The sequence below is a fragment of the Poeciliopsis prolifica genome, unplaced genomic scaffold (genome assembly GCF_027474105.1).
Source record: "Poeciliopsis prolifica strain line A6 unplaced genomic scaffold, Auburn_PproV2 SCAFFOLD064, whole genome shotgun sequence".
Taxonomy (NCBI): domain Eukaryota; kingdom Metazoa; phylum Chordata; class Actinopteri; order Cyprinodontiformes; family Poeciliidae; genus Poeciliopsis; species Poeciliopsis prolifica.
The window spans coordinates 1,810,700-1,834,921 of NW_026562439.1; the positions used below are offsets into that span (position 1 = coordinate 1,810,700).

The 24,222-nt window shown below is 39.7% G+C and overlaps 1 protein-coding gene across 2 annotated transcripts; it reads left to right on the top strand.

The window, feature by feature from the left end:
* The first annotated feature begins 1,254 nt into the window (after positions 1–1,254).
* dkk2 (dickkopf WNT signaling pathway inhibitor 2) lies at positions 1,255–19,284 on the top strand. Of its 2 annotated transcripts, none has more exons than XM_055019929.1 (4): positions 1,255–1,652; positions 13,074–13,227; positions 15,639–15,770; positions 17,026–19,284. In XM_055019929.1, the coding sequence occupies exons 1-4, from the start codon at positions 1,461–1,463 to the stop codon at positions 17,274–17,276; spliced, it is 729 nt and encodes a 242-aa protein (XP_054875904.1). In that variant the 5' UTR covers positions 1,255–1,460; the 3' UTR covers positions 17,277–19,284. The 2 variants fall into 2 exon arrangements, with proteins under 2 accessions (XP_054875904.1, XP_054875905.1); XM_055019930.1 differs by having other exon boundaries at positions 13,077–13,227.
* Positions 19,285–24,222: the final 4,938 nt, after the last annotated feature.

Sequence of the window (24,222 nt, forward strand, 5' to 3'; positions counted from 1 at the left end):
GCAGCTGATCATTTACTTGAAGCTGCATCACGACAGGAAAACGTTTCTCCTCCTGTCTGTTATTTGTTGCTGCTGCAAACAGATGAAGAGAAATAAAGAGCTTCCCAAATCTAGGTCTCTTTTTATGTTTTTATCTCAACAGGTTCTTCTTTGATTGCATCATTTCCCAAATTTATTTCTGCTCCTTTATAACAACAACAAAGGCAGTTTAAGAGCCACGTCTGTCGTACCTGTCACCTTTCTGTCTGAGTGCCTCAAACATCTCTGGTCCATTAATGGTCCTGGTCACTGAGATTCTGAGATCAGCAGAAAATAAATGTTGAACTTCAACAGTTTGATGACCTGCTTGTTGAGCTGAAGAAAGATGACGATCAAATACTCGTGCAGATACATGAACCCAAAGGAAGGTGGAGAAAAAGGGACAAAGATGGGAACGAACTGTATGAGACGCCAAGATCAATGATGTTTCTTCCAGGGAAAATAAAAAATGTTACAAACGTCTAAATGTTTTCAACCTAAAAACAGCAACTTCATAACGTAACACTTTGGAGTCAATCTTCTGACATTTATTTGGAGTAAGTCATTGATATTATACTCAAAAATAGAAGATAAATTGTAAATAAAGTTGTTAAAAACAGATTAATAATAATAATAATAATAATAATAATAATAATAATAATAATAATAATAATAATAATAATAATAATAAAGCTGTCTCAAACATAAGCTGCTGTGATCAGAGACTCTGATGTTGAATGACCCCTGAGGCCCCTGAGACCCCTGAGGCCCCTGAGGCCCCTGAGGCCCCTGAGGCTCCGCAGGGCCTGAACCCCCCACTGGGCCTGATAACCTCTAATAATGACCAATCCGCGGCTTAACAACATCCGAAGCGGCTGGAAAATCAGAGTTTTTATTCGACATTATGGAGCCAGAATGAACCGTAAATTACTCGCGAGTCTCATAAATAAATGAATGATGGAAAAGTTTCTCCTTTCTCACAATGGCTCTTTTTGAAGCAGCCAAACTCTGACTTTCTCTTTGCCTCCTTTCTTCCCATCTTACCTCCCAGTAAAAAGGGTCAAGTGCTCCGTTAAAACACACAGTGTATAATTTTATGGGCTTTTCCCGGCGGAGGCTGCAGCGCGGATCAGGTTCAGCTTTGTCAGATGCTGAATGGGGGCGGAGGAAGAAAACTCATTAGACTGCTATAAAAAACAGAAAGTGTCTGCGATCATAAAGGAGCCTGCAGGAGGACAGAGAGCCACTCTGCCGGTGGAGAACCTCCTCACTCACTCACTCCTTCATCACTCAGCCCGTCAGCGCGCTCGGTGCGTGGCGCACGGACAGAGCCGCGGCGCGCTGCTCACTGAGAAATAAACTCGAGCTTGTTGCGCAGGATCACACCTTCTTTTTATGAGTATTATTGTTATTACTTTGAAACCGCGGTGTTAATTTAGAGGATGCTCGACTCAGCTTGGAGTAGATGCTGCTTTGTGCTGTTTCTCGTCGCTGCTGTGAGGACGGAGGCATCCCAGGTGTCCGAGGCGCGTCCCAAAGCCAACTCCATCAAGCCCTCTTCCCTGGAGGAGACGCCGACCCAGGCAGCGAACCGGTCCGCCCCGGTCACCAGGAAGCAGCGGCTCCTCCCGCAGGTACGCGCCTCCAAATCCTCACTGAACAATGATGTCCGCGGATTTTACGCGCAGAAAGAAGGAGGATAAAATCATAAATTCTTTTCCTTTTCTTCTCCATTGCTCGTTTTTTTTCTCTTGTCTTTTTTTAAAGCTTCGCAGCTTTTAATGATCCTGAACTGCGTTTGATCCGCTCTGGATCAGAATCTAACGCGCTTTATTATATTGATCCTGAACTGATCGATTGGTTTTGGTGAAACCTTTACTCTGCGTTTGCTCAAACAACCAATAAAAGTTTGAATTTTCTGCTTTTATGGACATTAAGGCGACATTTGATGAGGTTCAAATACTTAAAACTTGAGTCGGTTCATTAAATGCTTGATTTCTCCAAATGTTTCAGTTTTTACATTAGACAACAATTAAAAAGTGCTTCACGCCCTAAAAAAATTTTAAAGATATTTTTTTGTTTTCACAACTAGAACTCTATTTAGATTCTTTGACTGCAGAATAATGCAGATTGTTGTGGTTTTTTGTGCTTTAAGTAACCTGTTTTTGTTTCACAAAAAGATTGTAACACGTTTGACTGATCAAAGTTAAACTTTAGTTCAGGTTTAGTTGCCAGAGTGTCACAGTTTTTATGCTGGACACATTAAAATACCCTGAAAGTCCTAAAAAGTGTCTGAGTTTCTCACGCAGAAGAAACGTTTGCCAAAGAATTACTACTTTTATCATTTTTATCTACTTTTATAAAGCAAAAGTTTTACTCACCGTTGACGTTCTGAAAGCATTGAAGTGACTCCTTTTCTTGTGGCTTTGCAGAAAGAATCAAGGTGTCATAAATCACAGAGTTTACTGTTACAGATCATTCTGTGGGATAATTAGGCACTGTAATTAGGTTGCAGTGGTCTGAGAGCAGCAGTCTGTCTCAATGAGTTTAATGCTCCCAGAAACATCTGAGAAGCTGTTTTATTATCTTCCACATAAAAAGTAAAAGTTTTACATCCAGATAATTATGATCCTTTGATAATATTCAGGTTATGCTCGTATAAATGCTGTAGTTTTTAATCTAGACACCATTTAAGCCACTGCTATAAACATTTTTGAGTAAATTCATAAATATAATAAGCATTTCTGAAATCACAAGCTGAAGCTGAATCCAGTGTAGGTCTAAATATTGCAGTTTTCACACTTTGTTCCCTTTGAAGTGATCTAAATGGCATAGAAAACCCGTGAAAATGACACATTTTTGTAATTTAAAATGAATTAAGTTATGGTATAAGACGTCACAAGCTTTATTATAAAGGTTCTTTGATTAGAGTAGAATGTTACTTTCCAGGTCTTAAAGAATTACTGATCAAATGCAGCCCAAACGCTCTAAAAACGGTGGAATTGCCCTTTACTTAAGTGCCCAAATTGGAATTTATGATTCGGGATCGAAGTCCAAAAATCACAGAATAAAACCTGAAACAAGCTCTTCCTGTCATGTGCGAATCGTTAGTGGGAATTTGGAGCGTCGGACCCTCGTAAACCCCTAATTGCCTTTTCCAACCTGACGCCGCTGGCGGGAGCTGCAAGCATCCACAGTAAATCATTAATGCAGCAGAAATGTGAGAAAAAGTTAACACTTGAGGTAATTTTCTGTCTGGGTCTTAGTGCTGTTAAAGTGGTCCAGACGCTTGCTGGGATTATGGGGCCCTTGCGGGGCGTCTGGGGGCCACGCTAACGCCGCTCAGAATGTGGTCAGCTCAGGTTTTCAGCTCAGGTTTTCATCTCACACTAAACACACAATTGCTTTTCAACTCGTAATCTAACTGTTAGGACTTTAAAGTAAAAGTGCGGGTCGTTAAATCCGCCTCTCTGAGCAGCTTTCCGGCTCAGTTTAGAGGACTGATATCTGCTCTCGTCCGTCCGATTCACCTTTTCTGCAACATAATTTTGCTGTTGCGGTTGAAGTTCTTTAATACCTGCTAAGTGCCGACGGCCGGTGCTCAGAAGCAGGAATCTCTCCTCTGCGGAGTGTGGAAAAACGACCGCAAGCAGCGCTGCCAAACCGCAAACTGAGCGGCTGCTCCACCGGAGCCACTGCCGCAGTGTTTGGCGGACTGTGGGGGAAACATGTGCAGAGACCACCACAACGCCACGGTGGGTTTCCACAGGATCAGGGTTTTATGGCAGGTTAAAGATCCGGGTGCCTGTTGCAGAGCTGCTGCATCTCTTCATTACTCTGCAAAAACACACAATTTTGTCCAGTTTCTATTGCAAATGTCGTAGCACTCTTGAAATAAGAAAAATAAGTTTCAAAACATTTCAGCAAGATGTAGGAGCTTGTTTTAAATCTTCAAACTCCTACATCTTTCTGAAAAGTTACCCATGAGTTCGTTTTATCTTATTTCAAGGGTACTAAGATACTTGCAACAGAAATTAGACCAGAAATGCTTGGTAGATTTTGTGTTTTTGCAGTGCTTGAGGTTTTATAAATAATTCCAGGTTTAGTTTTGAACTTACAACTGCAGGATTTTCTTTCCAGACTGTGTCACAGTAGAAGTTTAAACAGATTCTCTCCATCATTTGTGAAGCTAATTACTGCAATTAAAGTAGATTTGGAACAATTTGCTTAAACAGTGAATTGTTGGGTTATGTTTTATCGCTCCTCTGCACTACGGCTCACCACCCAGGGTGCCAACATCTGAAGGTTAAAAGTTTCCCTATGGAACTACAATAGTTTTCAAAGACTCTGCAGTCTGAAGAGACATGCACCAGAAGAAGCCAGACAGCGAATCTGGTCGTAAAGGTTGACTGAAAATTATAATTATGAATTTCAGGAAGAGGTGAATCGATGAAGCATCACCTTGCAGCTTCACCTCTCATGGTTCTGACTCCACAAACAGACAGACTTCTCTACAGAAGCTGTTGTCAGAGCTCCAGTAATCTCTTAGTTATGCTTTCATTTTATCAGCGTCCGTTATTATTTTCATAAACAGTGCGCTGCTGTGTGATGTCTGCGTTCTTCTTCACATGCAGGTTGTTTGGGGTTTTAACTGTTCACACAGAAGTCATCGTTCAGTAATATGAACGACCACATAAAAACAAAAATGAATCCAAGAATTGGAACTGAGCGTGAAGACCTGCTGTGTCTTCACGCTCAGCCTTCATAGTTTAGAGGCGTGTGTGTATGAACCCAGGCAGGAAGCGTCAGATCTGACCACTTACTTTATTCAGTGAAAACAAAGATGAACTTTATTGAACAATCTGGGCAGCAGATGTCCATTTTAGGATTCCTCTGTCTCCAGAAGGCGACAGTTGAGGAAAAGGACAGGAAATAGAAAGTTTATTTGTTCATTTCGATGTGACAACAGACACTGCTGGCGTCTGATTGCTAGTCTTTGACTGGGCCGTATTAGAACCAGAAATGCATAGAAATACCAGTTTACTTGTAAAACAGAAAAAAGTTTGAATGATGGCAGCATGAGGTGGGGGAGGGGTCGCCCTGTTTCGCTGCAGTCTGCAGGAAACTTCCTCTAGCTGCATTAACGCCGCGCTGAACGACCACACCACGACCCAAATAGACTTCAGGTTCTTCTTCAGAGGTTTTCATCTCGTTTCCTTCAGTGGTCCTTGGTGCAGCGCCCCCAGAGGCGAGGAGAGGAACAGATTTTTCAAAAGGTTGAGATAGTTTGACTCAGTGCAATATGAACATAAACCGCAGCAGCTGAAAATGTAACAAATGTTGCAACTTTGGTTCCCAATCAACCCGACTATAAGGCGCGAAAACAACCTAAGAAACTCTCTCTCTTCCTCAATATTCTTTTTTATGCCACGATGTCATTTATTTACTGATTAAGAAGCCATTTACAGAATTTACAACAATATTTCACTAACACAAATCCTGCTGCTGAAAAACATTCACATTGCTAATGAGTCACATAAAGAAGAGTGATTTTATCACTGAAAAGCACACAGTATTTCATCATATTTGTTAATGATGAAGAATCAATAAACTGGTATTTACTGATACTCTCAGAAACAATTAGTGGAAAAAATAGTAACAATAAGAATCCCGACAATACAGAGAGTTTTAGACGGTTGTAAACATTATTGGTTGTTGTTTATTGTGGCAACAATGAATCAAAATTCTTATAATGAAAACAATGATCACTTTGAATGATAAAGATAATGATAAATACACCAGATTTGCTTCATATGCTTTTTTACATTCAAGTCTATGAATTTTTGCAATACTTGGTTTGTGCTAAGCGTCCCAGTCAAAGTAACAATCTGATGGACATGTTGTGTTTAAAAACATAAACAACTCTGGGAGAATTTCTCCCAGTTCAATTCAGTTCAGTTCACTTTGTTGTTTTCCTGAAAGACAATCCATTTGCAATAAGAAGCGTTGACGGCCAACACATTCACACCAACTTAACCTGACAATATTAATAAAACAAATGGCTCAGAAACAAATGTCAAAATGTCAAAAACTAAAGACCATTCGCAGAGTAAGATACTAACTGCTCAGGACTACTCCGCCTATCCCTCTTCACACAATCTGAAGGGACCCTCGTGTGTTGTTTCCTCTGCTGACAGAAGAGACCTGTGTTTATCTTAAAAAGGCGAACAGGCCCAGATTTCCCATGATGCTCTTGAACTGGCTCCTCTTCTTTGTGTGGGATCAGCGTGGAGCTGAAGACGCTGCCGTTCCTGGAGTCTCAGAGCGTCTTGGCTGTAAACACACGTGTTTTGCGTGATGAAAGCAGCGGCGTTTGAAGGCAGTGAGTGACTGGTGAGCCGTCTTCCCCATGTCATCTGATACTGGCCGTCTTCTGCTTCCAGGGCATGAAGTCTGTTTACGCAGCCACATTGTTTATTTGACTCCTTCGGGCCCCCGGTGCTCATTAACACCATTCATAGCTTCGGGTTTCTGACGCGCTTCCTGCCACCAGGAGACACAGTGACAAACACAAAGGAACCAAAGGAATCAAGAAAAGTAAAGATTTCACCTTTTTCTGTTAAAGGTCTTTTCAGCTGAATTATGGCTCATGTAGAGGGTATTATGGATTTCCTAGGCACACGGTTCCCTTTAAAGAACTAAATTCTGGTATTATTATAAAAATACAAATTCTTAAAAAGAAATAATATACTGAGAAAAAACTAATCTATTTCAGGCAGAAATAACATTTCTGTAAATTATTTTTCCCCAATATGAAACTTATTAAACTAATATTTACAGTAGGAAAAGAACAACAAAGCTGGTGTATAAACAAGAGGTCTCACTCCAATCTGATCTCTGGTTAAAGTTTCATTCAGTGAAGTTCCTCACAGCGGGACGAAAGTTTTACTGACATGATTTGGTTTAACATGAAACCTTTTGATCCTCAAGGTTTTTGTTTATTATTATTATTTTGTTCAAACATGGGACAGAATTTGGACAAAGTTCAAAAAAACTTTAAATCATATCGCCTATTAAGATTATAAATAGAAGAAATAGAAAAACAAATCAAATTTGTGCATTTTTTTATACATCTAAGTGCAAATAAATATTAAAATTTGAAAGCAAATTAAAACAAAATTTTTCTTGTAGTTAATTTCAGAAACAGCAATAGGAAAATAAAATAAAAGTCAAATAAAATCTGACTTTAAAGTATCAATCTGACTGTTATTGATCTGATTCTGACTTGGTCTTGATATCTTGGACCGATCCGTTCACTGAGCATGCGCGCAGCAACAGAGGAAAAACTTTCATTTAACAGGAAGAAACCTGCAGCACAACCAGAACCGGGCTCCTGGTGAGCATCCATCTGCCATGACCAACTGGAGGATTAATCCGATTTAACATCATTTCACCTGTAATAAACCTTTGAGGTAGCAGCGTCAGTATACAGAAATAAATGCGGAGAACTGTGACAGCAGTGAGAACTACATCTGGATTTTCAGTTTTTTGCTCACCATGATAATCACTGCAGCCAGAGGAGATTTTTCACTAATTAAACTGAAACAGATGGCTCTGTTAGAATGATGTGTTCTTTTGCTGTCATTGTTTCATTTTTCAGAGGTTTTATGCGGACTAGACCCGAGCAGAAATTACATTCCTGCTGTTATTTATAAGACTATCGGAAAACTTCCTTGGAAATGACATCATAACTGAGGAATGGGTGGATGGAGGTAAATAGGGGAAGGATTGCTCAAAGATCCTGCAGTAAATCCCTTGTAGATTGTTGCTCCCGCACATTTAATGTTTCTCTTCACCGGCACGAGACCCGCGGTTTCCCACATGGACCTGTGTCTGTTTATCACCAGCATGCTGGGCTGGGCTCAAAGGGTGTTTACACACTTCCTGTGCACATCCAGGGGCCGCGCTTTTATGTGTGAAGGCAAAAATAAGGGAGCAGATCTGAGATGGGGACGATGCATCCGAGTGTCCCTCAGAAGTGAGACGAGGTGTTTAAAACGTGACGAGGGGAGATTATCAGCTGCGGTTCCAGGTCCCCGTATCGCTCAGATCTGTCTTTCGGTTTGCGTTTTGATGGAAGAGGTGTCCTCAGGCCTGCGCCAGCCTTTCAGATTCATTGTTGCTGATCTGAAAGTGCAGCTCAGCCGGACGGACAGATCTGAAGTGGCCCAGCATGTGGCTGGCCCCGCTTGTCTCCGTATTTAGATAACAGCACATTTTTCTTGTCGGGGGAGAAAAATTCCAGCTGCACATTCCCAAACTTCTCCTCATATTTCCAACAAATTCATCTGCTTGTGTTTGCCCCAGCAGCCCTCAGGAATGTACGCATCTCTCTTAATAAACAGAGCCCGGCTTTGAAGTTAATGCAAAGAAAATCTATTTTCACAAAATCTACCAAGTATTACATCAGATGAAGGCATATTGTTTTAATTAAGGAGCTTGACTATCAGTCTGAGGACCATCTTAATGCAGTTCATTAGGCAGAGGGCTGGAGCCGAGCTGATTAGCACCACGGCAAACAACCTTCCGAAAACCCAGACTCCAAACCAGATTGTTGCACGTTGAATCTGTCCTCAAACACAAATGCTATGGCAGTTTGTGCTTTGAGAGAGAGCTGAAGGTTGTTGAAGAAGGATTTCTACAGAGATGTTGTTCGGCAAACAGGAAAGATGTGGCACTAAAGGGTTGGCTCTTCTCAGTTTTTAATACATTTAAAGCTACCTAAAATTACACCCAGGTGTGCAGCATTATTACCTGTCTTCAATGACTTCTGATGTTTTATGCAACACAGCAGAGCTGCAGTTTATAATGGAACAAAATGCATATATTCACTAAACGAATGGGGAATTTCTTCTACGTTAAATAAAGAACTAAAACTGGGAAAATTGTAATAAGATTTCTGTGTTTTCTTTCTGCTCAGTCAAATGATCCAAAGCCTTTGAGCAACCTATTCCCCTCCTCGCCTGTGGGGGCGCTGCACCGAAGCCTGCATTCAGAGTTCAACAGAACCAGAACCGGTTTATAGGCGGATCAGAGTTTAACGTTCGTTAACTTCATCCTGACGCTGCAATGAGATCTAACAGGAAAAATACAACCTGCTGTTGACAAAACGTTCATAAATCCGAGTCTGTTTTTTTTAATTACTGGCCACATTGGAATATTTATCTGAAGTCAAATAAATATTCTGTTTCAAATAAATATTCTGTTTATAGATATTTATTGATGTTTAACTTGTTAGCTAAATATTTAGTTTGGATCCAAACTAAAGTTTAGTTTAGATCGATAAAGCAATATTTAATCCATTTGTTAGATCCATTAACTTCGTAGTTAAATATTTAGTTTGAAACTGTGACACTTATGAAATAAAGACTGTATAAATATGTGAAAATATGAAAACGAACCTTCTTATTTTTCTGGCAACAAGCTAAATTATAAAAAAACACTGACAGCTTTACAAACAGCTCCTGGTGTCACAGACTGATGATGTCTAATTTATAAACGCCTCCTTAAGCTGCAGCTGCTGTTGGTGAAATCCCCACTGGGGTTTTGTGTTCATAGATGTTGCTGTTGACTGTTTCAAGCTGCCTTTTTCAACCCAACTGGAGAAATTAAAAGAGCCAACAGAGAAAATGAACAAATCTTCACATTTATAAATCCAGAGTACAGCAGGGCTCTGTTCAGCTCTTCCTTTGTAATCCATGCTGAAGCTTTTACTGTTTTGTTTTGAAATAAAACACACAGTAAAAGTGACACAAACTCATAACTTTAAATCGTGGCACTCAGGACATTTTAATTGGTGTCTGTGAGCCAGCGAGTTTGTTCAGCTCCAAACCAGCTGCTGTGGCAGGAGAAACGGCGAAACTTTCACTGAACACAATCAAAACCAAGTCATTATTGTTTTTATAGAATATTGTTTTTTGTCAAAGTTTATGCCATTTTAATCCATCCAAAAAGTTTTGATTATGTGCAAAAATATCTAATAATGAGGTACAGAGGCGCGGGTGAAAGGATAAGCTTTAATAAAAAGCTGTTTCCCTGTTTTTTCTTTTTATTATAGTACATAAAGCCTTTCTAATAACCACCTTTATAAAGCATTAGAGAAAATCCATAAAACATCATGGCTCTGTTACTTTCATCAACATGTTAAGTGTTTGATTTCTTGGAATCTGACATGATGATGGATGAGCATTCAGCTTGAATTCAAGCTAATTTCTCTTTGGCTCTGTCAGCAACTCCATCTGTTTCCAAAGAGTCAGACTGGCAACCGTCCAGAAAGCTCCAATCATCTTAATTTTCCAAAGTTGAAACACAGAAGAAAGAAATTATAACATACTGGAATATTAATGCTGTTGATTTAAACATTTTTGTCTGACCTGATCCCCGTTGTTTAGTTTTTTCCCTGTCTTTTGTTTGGCCGACCACCCATCCTTACGGACGCTCACACACTGAACCCAGGTTGTTTTTTTCTAAGAGTGTGGATGTAATTATTTCACCCAGACTCAGTTGGGACATGTCATGCTCTGTACCGTGTTGAATAGCTGATGTTTGTCAGTGGTGAGCCGCAGTAAATCAGGTCTGTCAGCGCAGTGCCAGCTGCATGTGGATGCGGTGCTGCAGCCCAACGCGCTCGTCTGAAACTCAACGCCGTTCATGGCGGTTCCTCCCCCAACCCACTTAGAAATGTTATTGGTGTTAATCTGGTGGGAAAACTTTACACCTTTGATCATCTCAAACTTTGAAAGGTAAACATGTGAATAATAATAATAATAAGAGGCTGTGGTTCTTTATTTCTCTTTTCTCTAAATTTCATCACTTTATTTCATACATCTACAAAGTTTATTTGATTCGTGGTGAATTTTACGCAGGATTAGGCAATGTGCTCCGGCTCCAAGCCCAGAACAAAAGGACTTGCATGTGAAAGGAATGTTATAAAGATACTGGTTCCAGTAAAACTTTTTTCTGTATGTGGAAAATGTGGATGCTGCATCAGCTAAGGTGTGTCTTTTTGTTTTTCTAGCGATTTCAGCTCCTTATATCCGCTGCTGCACTTTGTCGTCTATTTCCTCTTTCTGAAAAAACCAAAGTCGAATTTCAGCTAAATGAACTATGAAGGAGTATGATTGCCTGCTAAAATTCACTTCAGTTCCAGCTCATTAAAACTCTGAACACTTTGTGAGGCCTGAGTGAAAGGGAAGCATTCCTAATCACATATATGTTCAGTTGCAGGCAACAGTTTAGGGAAAGAACAATTCCAATAAAGATTATTTTGATGTCGAAAAGAGGGACTAAAAGCTAGTATAAAAATACTCAAAAACAGTGAGAGTCTGGTGCAGTTATCTCTAATAAATCATGCAGAAACACAGATGGTTGTGTTTGGCCAGAGGTCTTGTTGTTGTCCAGTTTAACCAGTTATTTGAGGTTCAGTTTAATGGTTGCTTTATATTGAAGCCATCAGAGCAACTTTTCATTTTGTAAAGTCAAAGCAGCGAGGCCACAGTATTTATTTTATTCTTTGTGTTTCTACTGAACAGTAGAAATACACGCTTCATATTTTCTTTTTTCTTTTAATCAAACAGCTTCCACCTTTAAACTGATTCAGGATTAGGCAATGCGGAATCGGCAGCACTGTTTTCATTCTGCCATATCGAAGAGTTTCCAGCCATGAATAATTTGTTTAAGGTCATTTTACAGCAGTAGAAATAAGTCAAGACTTTAACTAGACCACTACAAAATCTCCATTTGGTTTTATTTTTGAGCCATTAGTTGATCTTATCAGTCCTCAGAATATCTTACCAAATGTTTTGGGGTCATTCATTTGTTTTCTGGAAATGTCTGGAAATGATTCTGATTTTTGACGATATTTTCCTACATCTTGACGATGCTGCAATTATTAATTTCCATTTTGACAACTGAATGTTTGTGAGTGAAATCAGTTCCTTTTTAATCTAACTGTGTGAATCAGACTCACCTTTGTGTTCTTCTGGGTTGAATCGTGACCTCTGACCCTGCAACAATAACTGGGATCTGCAGAGATTTAAATTTCCATGTTTTCACCAGTTTAGATCATGTTTCACCAGTTTAGATCATGTTTCACCAGTTTAGATCATGTTTCACCAGTTTAGATCATTTTTCTCTCTGCGGATCCCTGGAATCCCAAAGTTTTAGAAATCACCATCCCCTTTTCTTCATTTCGGTTGTGATTTTGTTTCTCATCTGTTGTTAAATTTGTTCAGCTCATGTCATCACGTTTTGCTCTCTGAGATCTTTGATCCTACTTCATGTTGCCAGATGGGTTCTGTTTATGATGATTTATTGATTCTGAACCCAAAGAAATCAGTTTTTCATTTCGGCTTTACTGGATAAAATAGAGACATACTGTTCAGTTCTGATTTATTGTTCAATACAGAAACAGTTTGATGACTTAAACTTGCCTTTCAGTGGATTTATTTATTTATTTATGTTTAAACTGAATCATTGCATTTTTCTTTTACATCATAGTTTCCTGTCACCTATATCCTGAAGATATTCTCTTCTTTAAATTTTAGCTCATTATTTGAATTTAATGATCATCAAATTTTTTAAAAATAAATTAAGAAAATTATTTTAATAATAAAAATGTCAAATGTTCATTTCTTGGGGAGTATTTCACATGAACATTTCTAATATTGAAGTTTAATGTTAAAATGTTTATACTTAATTATACTTTGTAATTTGAAACTACAGATTTTTTTAAAAAGTAAAAAATCTTGTGCATAAAAGTAAAATTATGCACAAGTTCAAAACTTTTCTTTGGTTTTAATGAGAAACCCAAAGGTTTGTTAATGTTCTAATCAAAGTAGCTGAAGTTTTCTCATGTTTTGCTTGTCATGTTTCACTAAAATAAAATTATTTTTTAAAGAAAGAATTGAAGATTTCATAAACAAAATGTAAATATTTGACATTTTGTGTTTTTGCACCATGTAAAGTTGAATAATTGGACAACGTTTTGTCTGCAGCAGGTGTATCCGTGCAGCAATGACAAGGAGTGCAGCGTTGGCAGCTACTGCCACAGCCCGCAGCAGGCCTCGTCGCGCTGCCTGTCCTGCCGCCGCAGGAAGAAGCGCTGCCACCGGGACGCCATGTGCTGCCCTGGGAACCGCTGCAGTAACTGTGAGCACCTCACTTCCATCTGATTCCACTTTAAATTATGCACAAGTTCAAAACTAAATTCAAGAACTGGATTTTTTTTCTTTGAGGTGTTTTGCAACCAAACTTATTTAGACTGAAAATTATGTTTGTGTTGGATGAAATATAAGTCCAGTTTATTTAATAAGCACGTTCAAAAAACAAGTTTACAAAAATAAGATCGATAAAAGACATAAAACAAGTATTAAAACTCGGGCCAGAGACTTAAAACGCTAATTTTGATCAATTTATTACAGATTTAGAGTCAATCACTTTTTTTACATGCAAGTTTTGAGCTGGAACTTTTGTATTCAGTTGTTTCTGGTACTCCTGTAAATATGATGCACAATAGACAGCAATAAACAGCAAAGCTAAAGCTGCTTCTGTCTTAGCTCTGGGGTTCATTTCTGCTTTAAAAACAATCTGATTGGATGTTGAAAATGACCAGTGTTGTGTTCAAATTGTGCTAAAATGAGTTAACCTATTAGCTAAGCCTTTGAGTTGCTAAAACAATCCTTAGCAACCTGCACTAGCTAGAAATACTATTATGATTGCTACAGATTCAGCCGTGTAGAATGACAATAATGAAACATCATTTACTTAAAGCTGCACATTTTCATGCACCAAAGATGACGCTGCCAAGATGAAACAGTGTGGCGTCGTCGCTTCACTTTCAGTCTGACAAACATATCAACAATTTCTGTATTCCTAAATACTGGAATAGCTGTAGAATAACAAAATATTTCTGATCTTGCTGCTGTTTCTTTTGATATCACTCAACAGTTATGAGTGAAGGAAGTGCATAGAGTTGCATTCAAAGCCTCTATTTACAGCTGAATTTATAAACACTGTTAGATCTTTACATATCACCAGCTGGTGTTTAGAAACCCTGATTTAAACTTTGTGTATAACTCCTGTTTTCATTACTAATAATAAATAACGTTCGTATACAATGACTGTTTAAAATATTGTAAAGGATTTATGTGTTCCCTGCAGACACTAAGAGGACAGGAAATTGAGATGTTTGATATTTAAAACCTCACACAGTGAGCGAGTATTGTCCTGATTTAAACACTGCTGCAGTAAGTTCGTTAAAATCTGTAAAGCAGTGTTCTTACAGAAACCATCCTGTAGCTCATGCACTCAAAAAGATTTATTATTGTGAGCGAAAAGATTTTTTCTCCTATCAGTGAAAACGTCTCTGTGGGTCCAGAGAAGATGGAGCGCTGTTTCTGAGAGCCATCTAAACAAATCAGCGAATGAGCAAACAGAAATAAACTAGACACTCCAAGGCTGCACAAGATTGAGTTACAGAAAGAAAGTATTAACATGCATGCGCATTAGAAAATAAACACCAATCTATAATGAGGTTTAGGCTCAACCAAATGAGAAAAAGCACAAAACTAATCAAATGCACATTTGCTGTGTGTCACTGAACAGACTGATCCGTTTCATCAGATAAGATCTAATAAAACCAAAACTCCAGGTTAGAAATCTGCAGTGAGCTCCAGTGGCTCTCATGCTGTATTTCCATTAAATATACATAAAATACATTTGAAAGTGGCTCAACTTGAACATGACAGTTAATGTGCTGCTGTGAAAATTAAAATCAAGAAACAAGCCGTCTTTGCATTGTTTCTAAGTTCTGATAGATCATTGTGAGTTTTTTCTGTCTTATAAATCTTGCATATGTACTTTTTGTTCCAGTTTCATAAAGAAGCAGGAAAATAAATCACATCAGCAGCTCAGTCACACATACACAGATGCAGAGCTGCTCCAGAATCTGTGCAACATAGCAAGATAGCAAGATAGCCTAGTTTTATCCACATACTTCACTCACTTCTGCATGCTGGATGCTTGATACTAAAATTAAGTTTTATGACTCAGAAAATGACCACTTGGGGCCCTCATATAATCAATTGATCAATAAATATCAAAATGAATAAAATAAAAATATATGTCCTGATGCAGCTGTGATTTCCACATGTTTCATCCTGATACAGATGCACTATTCAGATGTGACATCTGACACGTGTCCTGAAACTCTTCTTAAGTTCAGAGTCTTTACCCCCACATCATGGATGTTTGTAATAAAGCAGCAGGCCTGCAGAGAGAGGAAAAAGGCCCAGGAGTTCATCTCTGATATTCTTTTGAAAGTTTTCTGTTGAGTTACCAAAGCATTCCGGAAAGTCGTGTGTCACAGGCCTGCAGTACATTCTGGTCTTTTGAAGAGTCTTTCTAAGAATCTCTATTGTTTCCATGGAAAACTCCTGCAAAACAAAAATCATGTGACCTAAATACGCTGCGATTTGTTAAACAGCCAAAGATAGCAGACAGATTAAAAACTCTTCTGTTTTTAATGACCTTGATGTCTATTTTTTTCTTTCTCGCTGCAGATATTTGCGTGTCCATCTCTGAGAGCGTGCTGTCGCCTCACATCTCTGCAATAGATAACCCCAACGTGTTGTCCACCAAAGACCACAGCTGGAGGAAGAAAGGGAGGGGCCCGCCTAAGCATGTGCTAAAGGGTAAGATTTCAGCCTGAAGGGTCTAAATCTGTCTGTTGTTCCCCTTCTGGAGGTCTGTAAGTATTCATGGACTCTGCCAGTCCACAAACTATGTTGATAATTGGCTTTCTGCTCGTGTGTCAGCAATGGTGTACCCAAAGCATAACATTACGAAACTACAAAGCTTTAGCTGTTTCTGCACCGAGTTGGAGCCGTGACGGCAGTTTCACAGGGAGCAGCACACTTTATGTGAAACACAAGAACAACCACAGAATGGAGGTTAGCTTCTTTATTGCTAATAAGTCCTTGAGACTCCAGCTTAGCACTCATGTCACCTGATTTATGTTAATGTGAGACTCTGGAACAAAACGTCTGAGCACACAAAGCACCAAGCTGAATGCAAAAGTTTGAAACCAACTTTTATATTTGTGATACTGACTTACAAGCGGAAACATGTGAAAGTTGAAGGTTCACCTGCTGCTTTCAATATGTCAGAAAAGTACAATAAGGAAGCATTTATTATCAAATTGTTATAACTACATTGAGAATTAAAATTTATGTCTCAACTTGCATAAATAAAATATCTGATACTTTTTATGAAACATCACACTGAATTGTCAGAAACATTCATTGTGAACAGAATTTACTCCATGCGAGAAATCCTTGTACTCAACCAGAGCAAACTGACATTTATATGAAAATGAACATTTGCCTTAACACACATGCGGCAGGTCACAATTTACACAAACCTGCTGTTAAGCAACCTGGGATATCGTTCCCTCTACTGCCTTTTTCTTTTTTGTTTTTTTAAGTGCTAACTTAAAGACCCTTGTTTTCTCAACCCTGAGACAAAATTAATGAAAAGTTAGCAACACAATTTACTGCTCTGTTTCTGTTTCTGTTTCACAAACTCAAACATGTAAGTTAAAAATCTATAACTTGCAAGATTTGATGGACTTAACTCTCCTGCTCTGGAGTGTGTGTGCAAACCCAAGACCTGAGAGGTTAAAGAGTAGAAATTAGTTGATACAACAAAATGCAACTCTAATGTTTTACAGTGTTGAATTCTTCAACAGACTTTTTGAGATTTTGTCTTATGATAATAAACCCCAAACACCTACAGCTATGAACGAAAAATTACTCTCTAAAGTACAAATGCACTCCACACTTTTCAGTTCATAAAATCCAAACGGTTTAAGGCCAGTGAGTTCTTTCTGTTGTTTTGCTGTTGGTTGCTTTTTGACTCATCACCGTGTTTCTTGCTCTCCTCTCTAAGGTCACGAGGGCGACCCCTGCCTGCGCTCGTCCGACTGCTCGGACGGCTACTGCTGCGCCCGCCACTTCTGGACCAAAATCTGCAAGCCGGTGCTGCGGCAGGGAGAGGTGTGCACCAAGCAGAGGAAGAAAGGCTCCCACGGCCTGGAGATCTTCCAGCGCTGCGACTGCGCCAAGGGGCTCTCCTGCAAGGTGTGGAAAGATGCCACCTCCTCATCCAAGTCCAGGCTGCACATGTGCCAGAAGATCTGAAGCGGAGGCAGTTGCCGTGGGCGCGGAGGCCTCTGTCTCCATCTGCCACGGAAAGTTTTAAGGGAGAGAATGGCTTGTGGCTGCACTGAGAGGGAGCAAAAGACAGAGACTAACAGGAGACAGAACGAACTGCTGCTGCGTGGGTTTCAAACCCTGCAAGCGGACAGCGAATGGAAACGCTCTGATGTGTTCGCCGTGAGCCGCCGCCACCGCTCTCACGCTCAGGCACGCATCTTCCAGACACACAGGGATGGAAGAGCTTTTCACCCTGCTTCAAAATAAAACACAACATGTTCAGCGAGCCACAGAGAGAGCCGACGGATGCTGTGATAGATGTGGACTTTGTCAAGGTGGAGACAACTGATGTAGCAAACTTCTTTTTTTAAGCTAAAATACATTAAAACAAATATTCATTACAAGGCTTTCAAATCAATATTTTAAAGTCATTATTCCAATATTTCTTAAAGGGGCAGTGTTATGTAAAATTTACTTTTTATAATGTTATTCCCTCATCAAACACCAACCTGGAGTTTTATTCATTTACATTTACATCTTTGAGAAATCCTTTAATCTCCACAGTGACCGTTCAGTTGAGTAAAACACCTGGGTGGACCGAGCGACACCTTCGCAGCTCCGCCCCCACGCAGCTCCGCCCCCACGCAGCCCCCCACGCAGCTCCGGCCCCACGCAGCTCCGCCCCCACGCAGCTCCGGCCCCACGCAGCTCCGCCCCCATGCAGCTCCGCCCCCACGCAGCTCCGCCCCCATGCAGCTACGCCCCCACGCAGCTCCGCCCCCACGCAGCTCCTTCAGACTAGCCAGCAGGAATTAGCAATCATCTGACGAAACGGCTGACTTAATGTTGTTAAAGGGTTAACAGAGGAGCCATGTTGGGATGACTTCCTGAGGGCGGAGTCTCAGAAAGAGCAGCAGTTCTTAAAGAGGCAGAGCCCCAATTTCACTGCGCTAAATTGTGAAACATTTTTTTTTAAAAAACATATTTGATACATACAACATTTGTATAACAACTGAACATATTTAGTGAATTGTGCTATAAAATGACACTGTGTGCCTGAAAACACATAATCCTGCCCCTTTTAGGTTTATCTTTGGAAACTATTGTTTGTATCCTTCGAACGGCTTTAGCTGCTTTCATCCAACGCCACATTCGCCTAAACCAAAGAATACAGAACATTCCCAGTGCAGTTAACGAGTTTCATCTGCTGCACGAGAGATAAAGCGTGATTGTGTTGGCTTTGGAAGCCCTCATTGATCTGTCGGATCCAGCTGCGATCCGCTGGGATGACAGTCGTGTGTGAGGTGGAGCTCCGCTGCAGACTCAGCGGTACCGGTACCAGACGGAAAGCCGCTCTGCTTTCCCAATCACATTAACGAGACTCGAGGATATGAGGAACTTAGGGTTCTTTTCCATTTGCAAAGCCCGTAGGAATGGTGACGTGGGGAGATTGATTACATAAAGCTGATGTGTTCAAAGGGAATCTGCCGTTTGATTTCTTTGTTTTGTGGCTCACAGCCTGGTTTGTTGTTCAGCCTCTTAAATATGACTGCATACTTTCTTCTCATGACATATTGTGGAACTTTAATTTTGTTCTGGATGTTTTTTTAAACAGCTCTAACCCTAAAACTCATAGTATCACTTTAAAACATACATCTTGTAATCATTCAATAAGCTCTTTTATGTAAATAGACTGGAAGCAATGTATTTAAGAATGGATGTATATCGTGTACATATTAATCCTGAACGCTATAGCCGACACGGTGGAGTAGAGAAAGAGGAGGGCAGAGAGGAAAAGGCTTGAATGATTTTACAGACTGGCTGAAGCTTGTTACAGGTAGAACAATAATTTCCAAATTATTTTGTGTAAATGGTGTGTAAATGGTGTGAAGATGTATATCCCACTAAAATGATTTGTGTGAATATTGAACGTTGATTTGTTTTTTTGTGTTTATAAAATGATAATGGAAGAATAAAAGGAATGTATTTTGTATCAGTGATGAAGCAGGATACTTTTTTTTACATTTAATTAAAAATCTCAGTTTAAATGAGTTGATTTTTAATGATCAGCAAAAACATTTTAGGTTCCGATAAAAATACTGTGAACTGCCACAAAACGATGCCATGAATGAGACCCAGCAGATTAAAGAAATTAAATATGCAACGCAGTTCAGAACAATATAATACTACATATATTATGATTTTATATAAAATGGTCAAATAGATGCAGCAGAAAATGATACACAGCAAAACAAGAGGTGAAAAAAAATGATAAAATACAATAATTTGATACGATACATTATGATATGATATGATATGATATGATATGATATGATATGATATGATATGATATGACATGATACAATGCAATACACATTATGAAATAATACAATACAATGCATTCTGATACTGGATGTTGCAATTTAACAAGCTATGCTACAATATAATTAAATATAATAATATGTAATACAATTAAGTGTTATTTACCTATAACACAATTCAATATGAAGGGGAACATGGTGATTCAATGTTACTGGTGGAATACAAAAGGTTTATCTGATAGTACTATAACATGCGGTACAATAATATACAGCATAAGAATTTACTCTATGAGTGTCGTTAATGGAAAATAAGAATCTGTTCTTTATAACTGGCTTGGTCAAATAAATAAATGAATAAAAATATGATCTCCTAGGGGAAATAACTTGTTGACTTTTTGTATCGCTGAGGCCATAAAAATGCATTTATTGCTGCTAGAAAGTTTTAGCAAGAGTTTCAGACACCCTATTAACACACTACTTACTAGTTGAAAGTCTTTATCTGTTTTTGAAATCATTGCTACCACTCACTACACTGTAAAATCCTTAGTAAAGGCAGGACTCTAAAATTTAAAACGATCCTTGTGTTTTATATCTTTCTTCACAGCAGCCAAATTTCATCTGAAGTCATTTTGGTCAACAGCTTTCTGGCATTTCTGAGAGTCTTTTCATTTTAGTTGTTTGAACTTTGGTTGATTTCTGACTCATTTTCAGAACAATGTGCTCCTTTCCCATCGTCTTGTCTGCTTCTCTGATTTTTCTAAGCACATATTTCACAAATTAAGTGTGAAAACAACAACAACAACAAAATCAAAAGACAAACTGGGAGATTTTCCATGAAATCCTTGAGAACTGTTGATCAAAACCACCCCAGAAGATCACAAGAAAGTCCTTTTGCATGGAAGGAAATATTCAGCAAGTATGCAGCCCTACTAGTTATTCCTTAATTTTTAATAAACATGCAAGAATCAAAAGTAAATGACATTAGGGATTAAAATGATGGGATGTTTTGGTGTAGACTATGACAAGCAGATCTGGTCTCATGTCAGAATTAAACCTAATCTGTTTGTCTTTCTAATTAAACATGAACAAAAGAGGAGTGAAAAGGCTTGCTGGATAATCGTACCATGTCACTAGAGGTTTTTGTCCTTATAAAGGCAACGTTCATCAAACCCCAAGTGACACAGTCAGCAGCTGAGATGTTTTCATGAGTACAAACAAAACCTCATGAAAGCCAAAATGAGCTGATGCTTTGCAGATGTCATCCAGTCACTGAATTCCTTCAACATCCCACGAACAATGTGCAGGGCACTTTGTGGTTCTGTACAAATCTGTATATTACATGTTGTCAGTCTAACAACACATGACGGAAATTAAAGACATTTTATTGACTGAATTGTGTGGTTGTCTTTGAATACCCAGCGGTACCAACATCAGTCCAACTGATTCTGCCTGTCAGGCGCTCTGGGCGCCGCCTGATGAGACTCCAGCTGACGGTTTCACCTGGGCTGGTTCTGGATGTGTCTGATCACACTGATTACAGCCTCACCTCTGGTTTCTGAAATGGAAACCTTTGTCTTGGTGTTGAACAGTTTTAAATAGAAAAACTTTTCATCGCAGCGTTCCAGGGCTCTTTGACAGTCTCCGCTTCCTGTCTGATTAATGTGAGTAAAGGCCACAAGTGACTCAAAAATCACAACAATATTTAAAGATTTCAATCAAGCTGAGGTTCAGACTTCAACATTTGCAAGACCATAATGTTCCTGCTGTGTTTGGGATTACTGTCCGGTCCATGACCCAGTTTGGATCAACTTTCCTGTACAGCTGGAGAATTTTCTGTTGCACAGAGCGTCTGCAAGGTGCTGCAAAACAAGCCCAAATCACAGGAATTCAGTAACCGCGCTTCACAGTGAGCAGTGTTTGTACTTACATGCTGTGTGGATCATTAATGTATAACTTTGTCAACCTGTCATCCTGAATGTTCTGCTAGACACAGAAGACTTCCCCTTTCAGTCCTTCAAAAACCTGTTAGTTATTTTTCTAATTCAAACATCCATCAACTTTAAACATGCTGAGTCTGAGAGTCAGAACGACAGGCGACACACGGGCGCTGCGCGAGCCGGGCGCCAAAACAATGCTGGGAGAATTATTTCTATTTAATAGATGCATGTGAATGTGCAAATTATATGATTATGAGCAAAAGATGAAAGTACATAGCTGCTCCCTGAGTCTGTAAGACAGACCAGATGAGGAACCGTTACCAGAGTAATGGGCAACAATAGTTGCTTCTCTCAGGTCTTTGCTGGTTGATCTGATTTTTCCTAACAGCACTTTGCTCTCAGACTGCAGGGTTATTGCTGGTTACTAAAATAAAATGGGAGGCATTATTTCACAGGCAGACACCGTGTCTGATTGTTAAACTGGTTTATGTTATCCTGAGCTATTTCTGTATTTTTGCTGTTATAGTCTTTGGCAACTGGAGGACAAGATGACCAATTTTCCTCAATTTCTTCTTCTACTTCTCGCAGTTTGCGTTATTTCTATGGCTAACTTTATATCTTTTCTTCACTGAAGCGCCATCTGGTCTGGTGTTGTTTTGGAGGAGGGCATCAGTTGAAATCATGCTGCCAACAACTAATCGTTCTCACTCTCCTGCCGCTAACGTTTTACTTTTCACTTACACAGAAACTGCTCCTGGATCAGCTCATCTGTTGCTTTCTGTCTGTGCTCTGTCTTCTCAAACCTCCAGCCACTCATGGCAGATGACCCAGGTTCTGGTTCTGCTGGAGATTTCTTTTTCTTAAAAGGACATTTTTTCCTCTCCACTGTCGCTACATGCTTGCTCGGTATGAGGGATTGCTGTGAATCCGACACAATGCAAGCTGCGGGTCGGTGACTTCCTGCGACGCGGACGGGTTCCTTAGACGGAAGAAAACGTTTTAAACTAATTTGATGTATTTAATGCACTGATTGATAAATATAATCGGTTGTAATGTATGTGTATTATCCGTCAGACCTGAACATTTTTACAGAGGTTGCTGCTTTTATGATAATCAATCAATCAAATGCACCTGGCTCTTACTTTCCTTATTAAATCCTATAAAAGCAGAAAGGCGTGTGCTTTTCCCCATGACTGCATTTTCTCTCATTCTTTGACCGAACTGGTGGCACACTTTGTGAGGTTGTGCAATCCAAAGCATTCTTTCCTCAGATGTTCTTTTGATTAAAAGTAATAACTTCACCAAACCTTCAGCTTGGATTTGGTTCACATTTGGTAAAGCGTTGGATGCTTTCATGTAATCTCCACAGATACTAGAAACATTGCATTGAGAATGACTAGAGTCCAGGTCTCCATGGAAAGAAGAGACTGAAACAGAAAGAAAGCACTTTTCTCCTCTTGTCTCGTTCCAGGCCACCCACAGCTTCTCAGCCTCCATCAAAAAGCTGCTAATGAGCGAACGACTGTCGCCGTGTCTGCCCTTTCCAGCATGTGTCAGCAGAAAAAACAAATGAATACGAATGAGGGGGTTCAGGCATGCAGCTCTGACTGCCCATGAAGCTGCCAGCTACATAAATATGCTAAATGATTCAGTGGAGGCTTTGATTTCGTGCCCGCGTTGGCGTTATGTAAATCATAAATGTAATTTGGTTCTGTATGGCTCATATCATTTACTGTGGCAGAGAGGGAAAGTCCTGTCATGATTTTATCCCGTTTTCTCATGCGGCGCGGACGCCGGCTCGGACTCAAGCTTCTGCGAGTCGACGAAAATGAAGATGTCATCAGTTTTCCCGGGAGACTTTTATTTGTCTAAGGCTTTTTTCCAGCGTTCATGTCTGTTCTGGCCACAAAAACAAATAATTCTGAGCAATGCCAGGCCCAAGAGAAATTTCAATCACAGCCACAACAAACGTGGGCCGATGTTTTTGCTCCCTGAATAGTTTTAACACAGAATCAAGAGGCAAAAAATTCAAACAAAATGAAACTTTGATATTTTTGCAAAACATAATTCACAGCAACTGTTGGATCAGATGTTGGTTAGAGTGTCCCTGTTGTCCCACCGGGGCAGATCAAGAAAAGTCACTGATAAACCTCAGGACAAATACTGAAAGACACTTTTAATACTCAGCTGCTCTGCAGAATCGACCATCTGTCAGTGATATATTCCATCCAAATCACATCACCCTTTTTTATTGCCGCTGCATCAAAGTGTGAAACATTTACTGTTGTTAGTGGAGCAAATGAAATTACCTCATATAAAACTGTTGCCTGATATTGAACAGAACATAAACAACTAGAAACATGTGAGAAAGTTGAAGGAGTCCGAGAAACCCAACAATGCAGGGAGGGAGAGCAGCAGAGCTAACCTGCTGCACGGCCGACATGTGAGGCGGCGTTAGGCGGCGTAATACTGTCCGCCCTGAGGAGCAATAAATCTCCTGAGCTTCACGTTACTTCAGCTCTGCTCACAGCCGTGCCAGCTCCTCTCTCCTGCCAGGTTTAGGCAGTTCTGGATTTTCCTCTACAGAACTGCTGAAGGAGGAAAGCTCAATTAAAATGTGCTCATTTGCCACATTCACCTCTGAAACACAGAAAAGAGAGAAGTTTACCTCCC

Excerpts from the sequence above, each read along its gene's own strand:
- dkk2 (XM_055019929.1), top strand. The coding sequence starts at position 1,461 with ATGCTCGACTCAGCTTGGAGTAGATGCTGCTTTGTGCTGTTTCTCGTC. Across the intron at positions 13,228-15,638 it reads TGGGAACCGCTGCAGTAACT|ATATTTGCGTGTCCATCTCT; the intron begins GTGAGCACCTCA and ends TTCTCGCTGCAG. Across the intron at positions 15,771-17,025 it reads GCCTAAGCATGTGCTAAAGG|GTCACGAGGGCGACCCCTGC; the intron begins GTAAGATTTCAG and ends CTCCTCTCTAAG.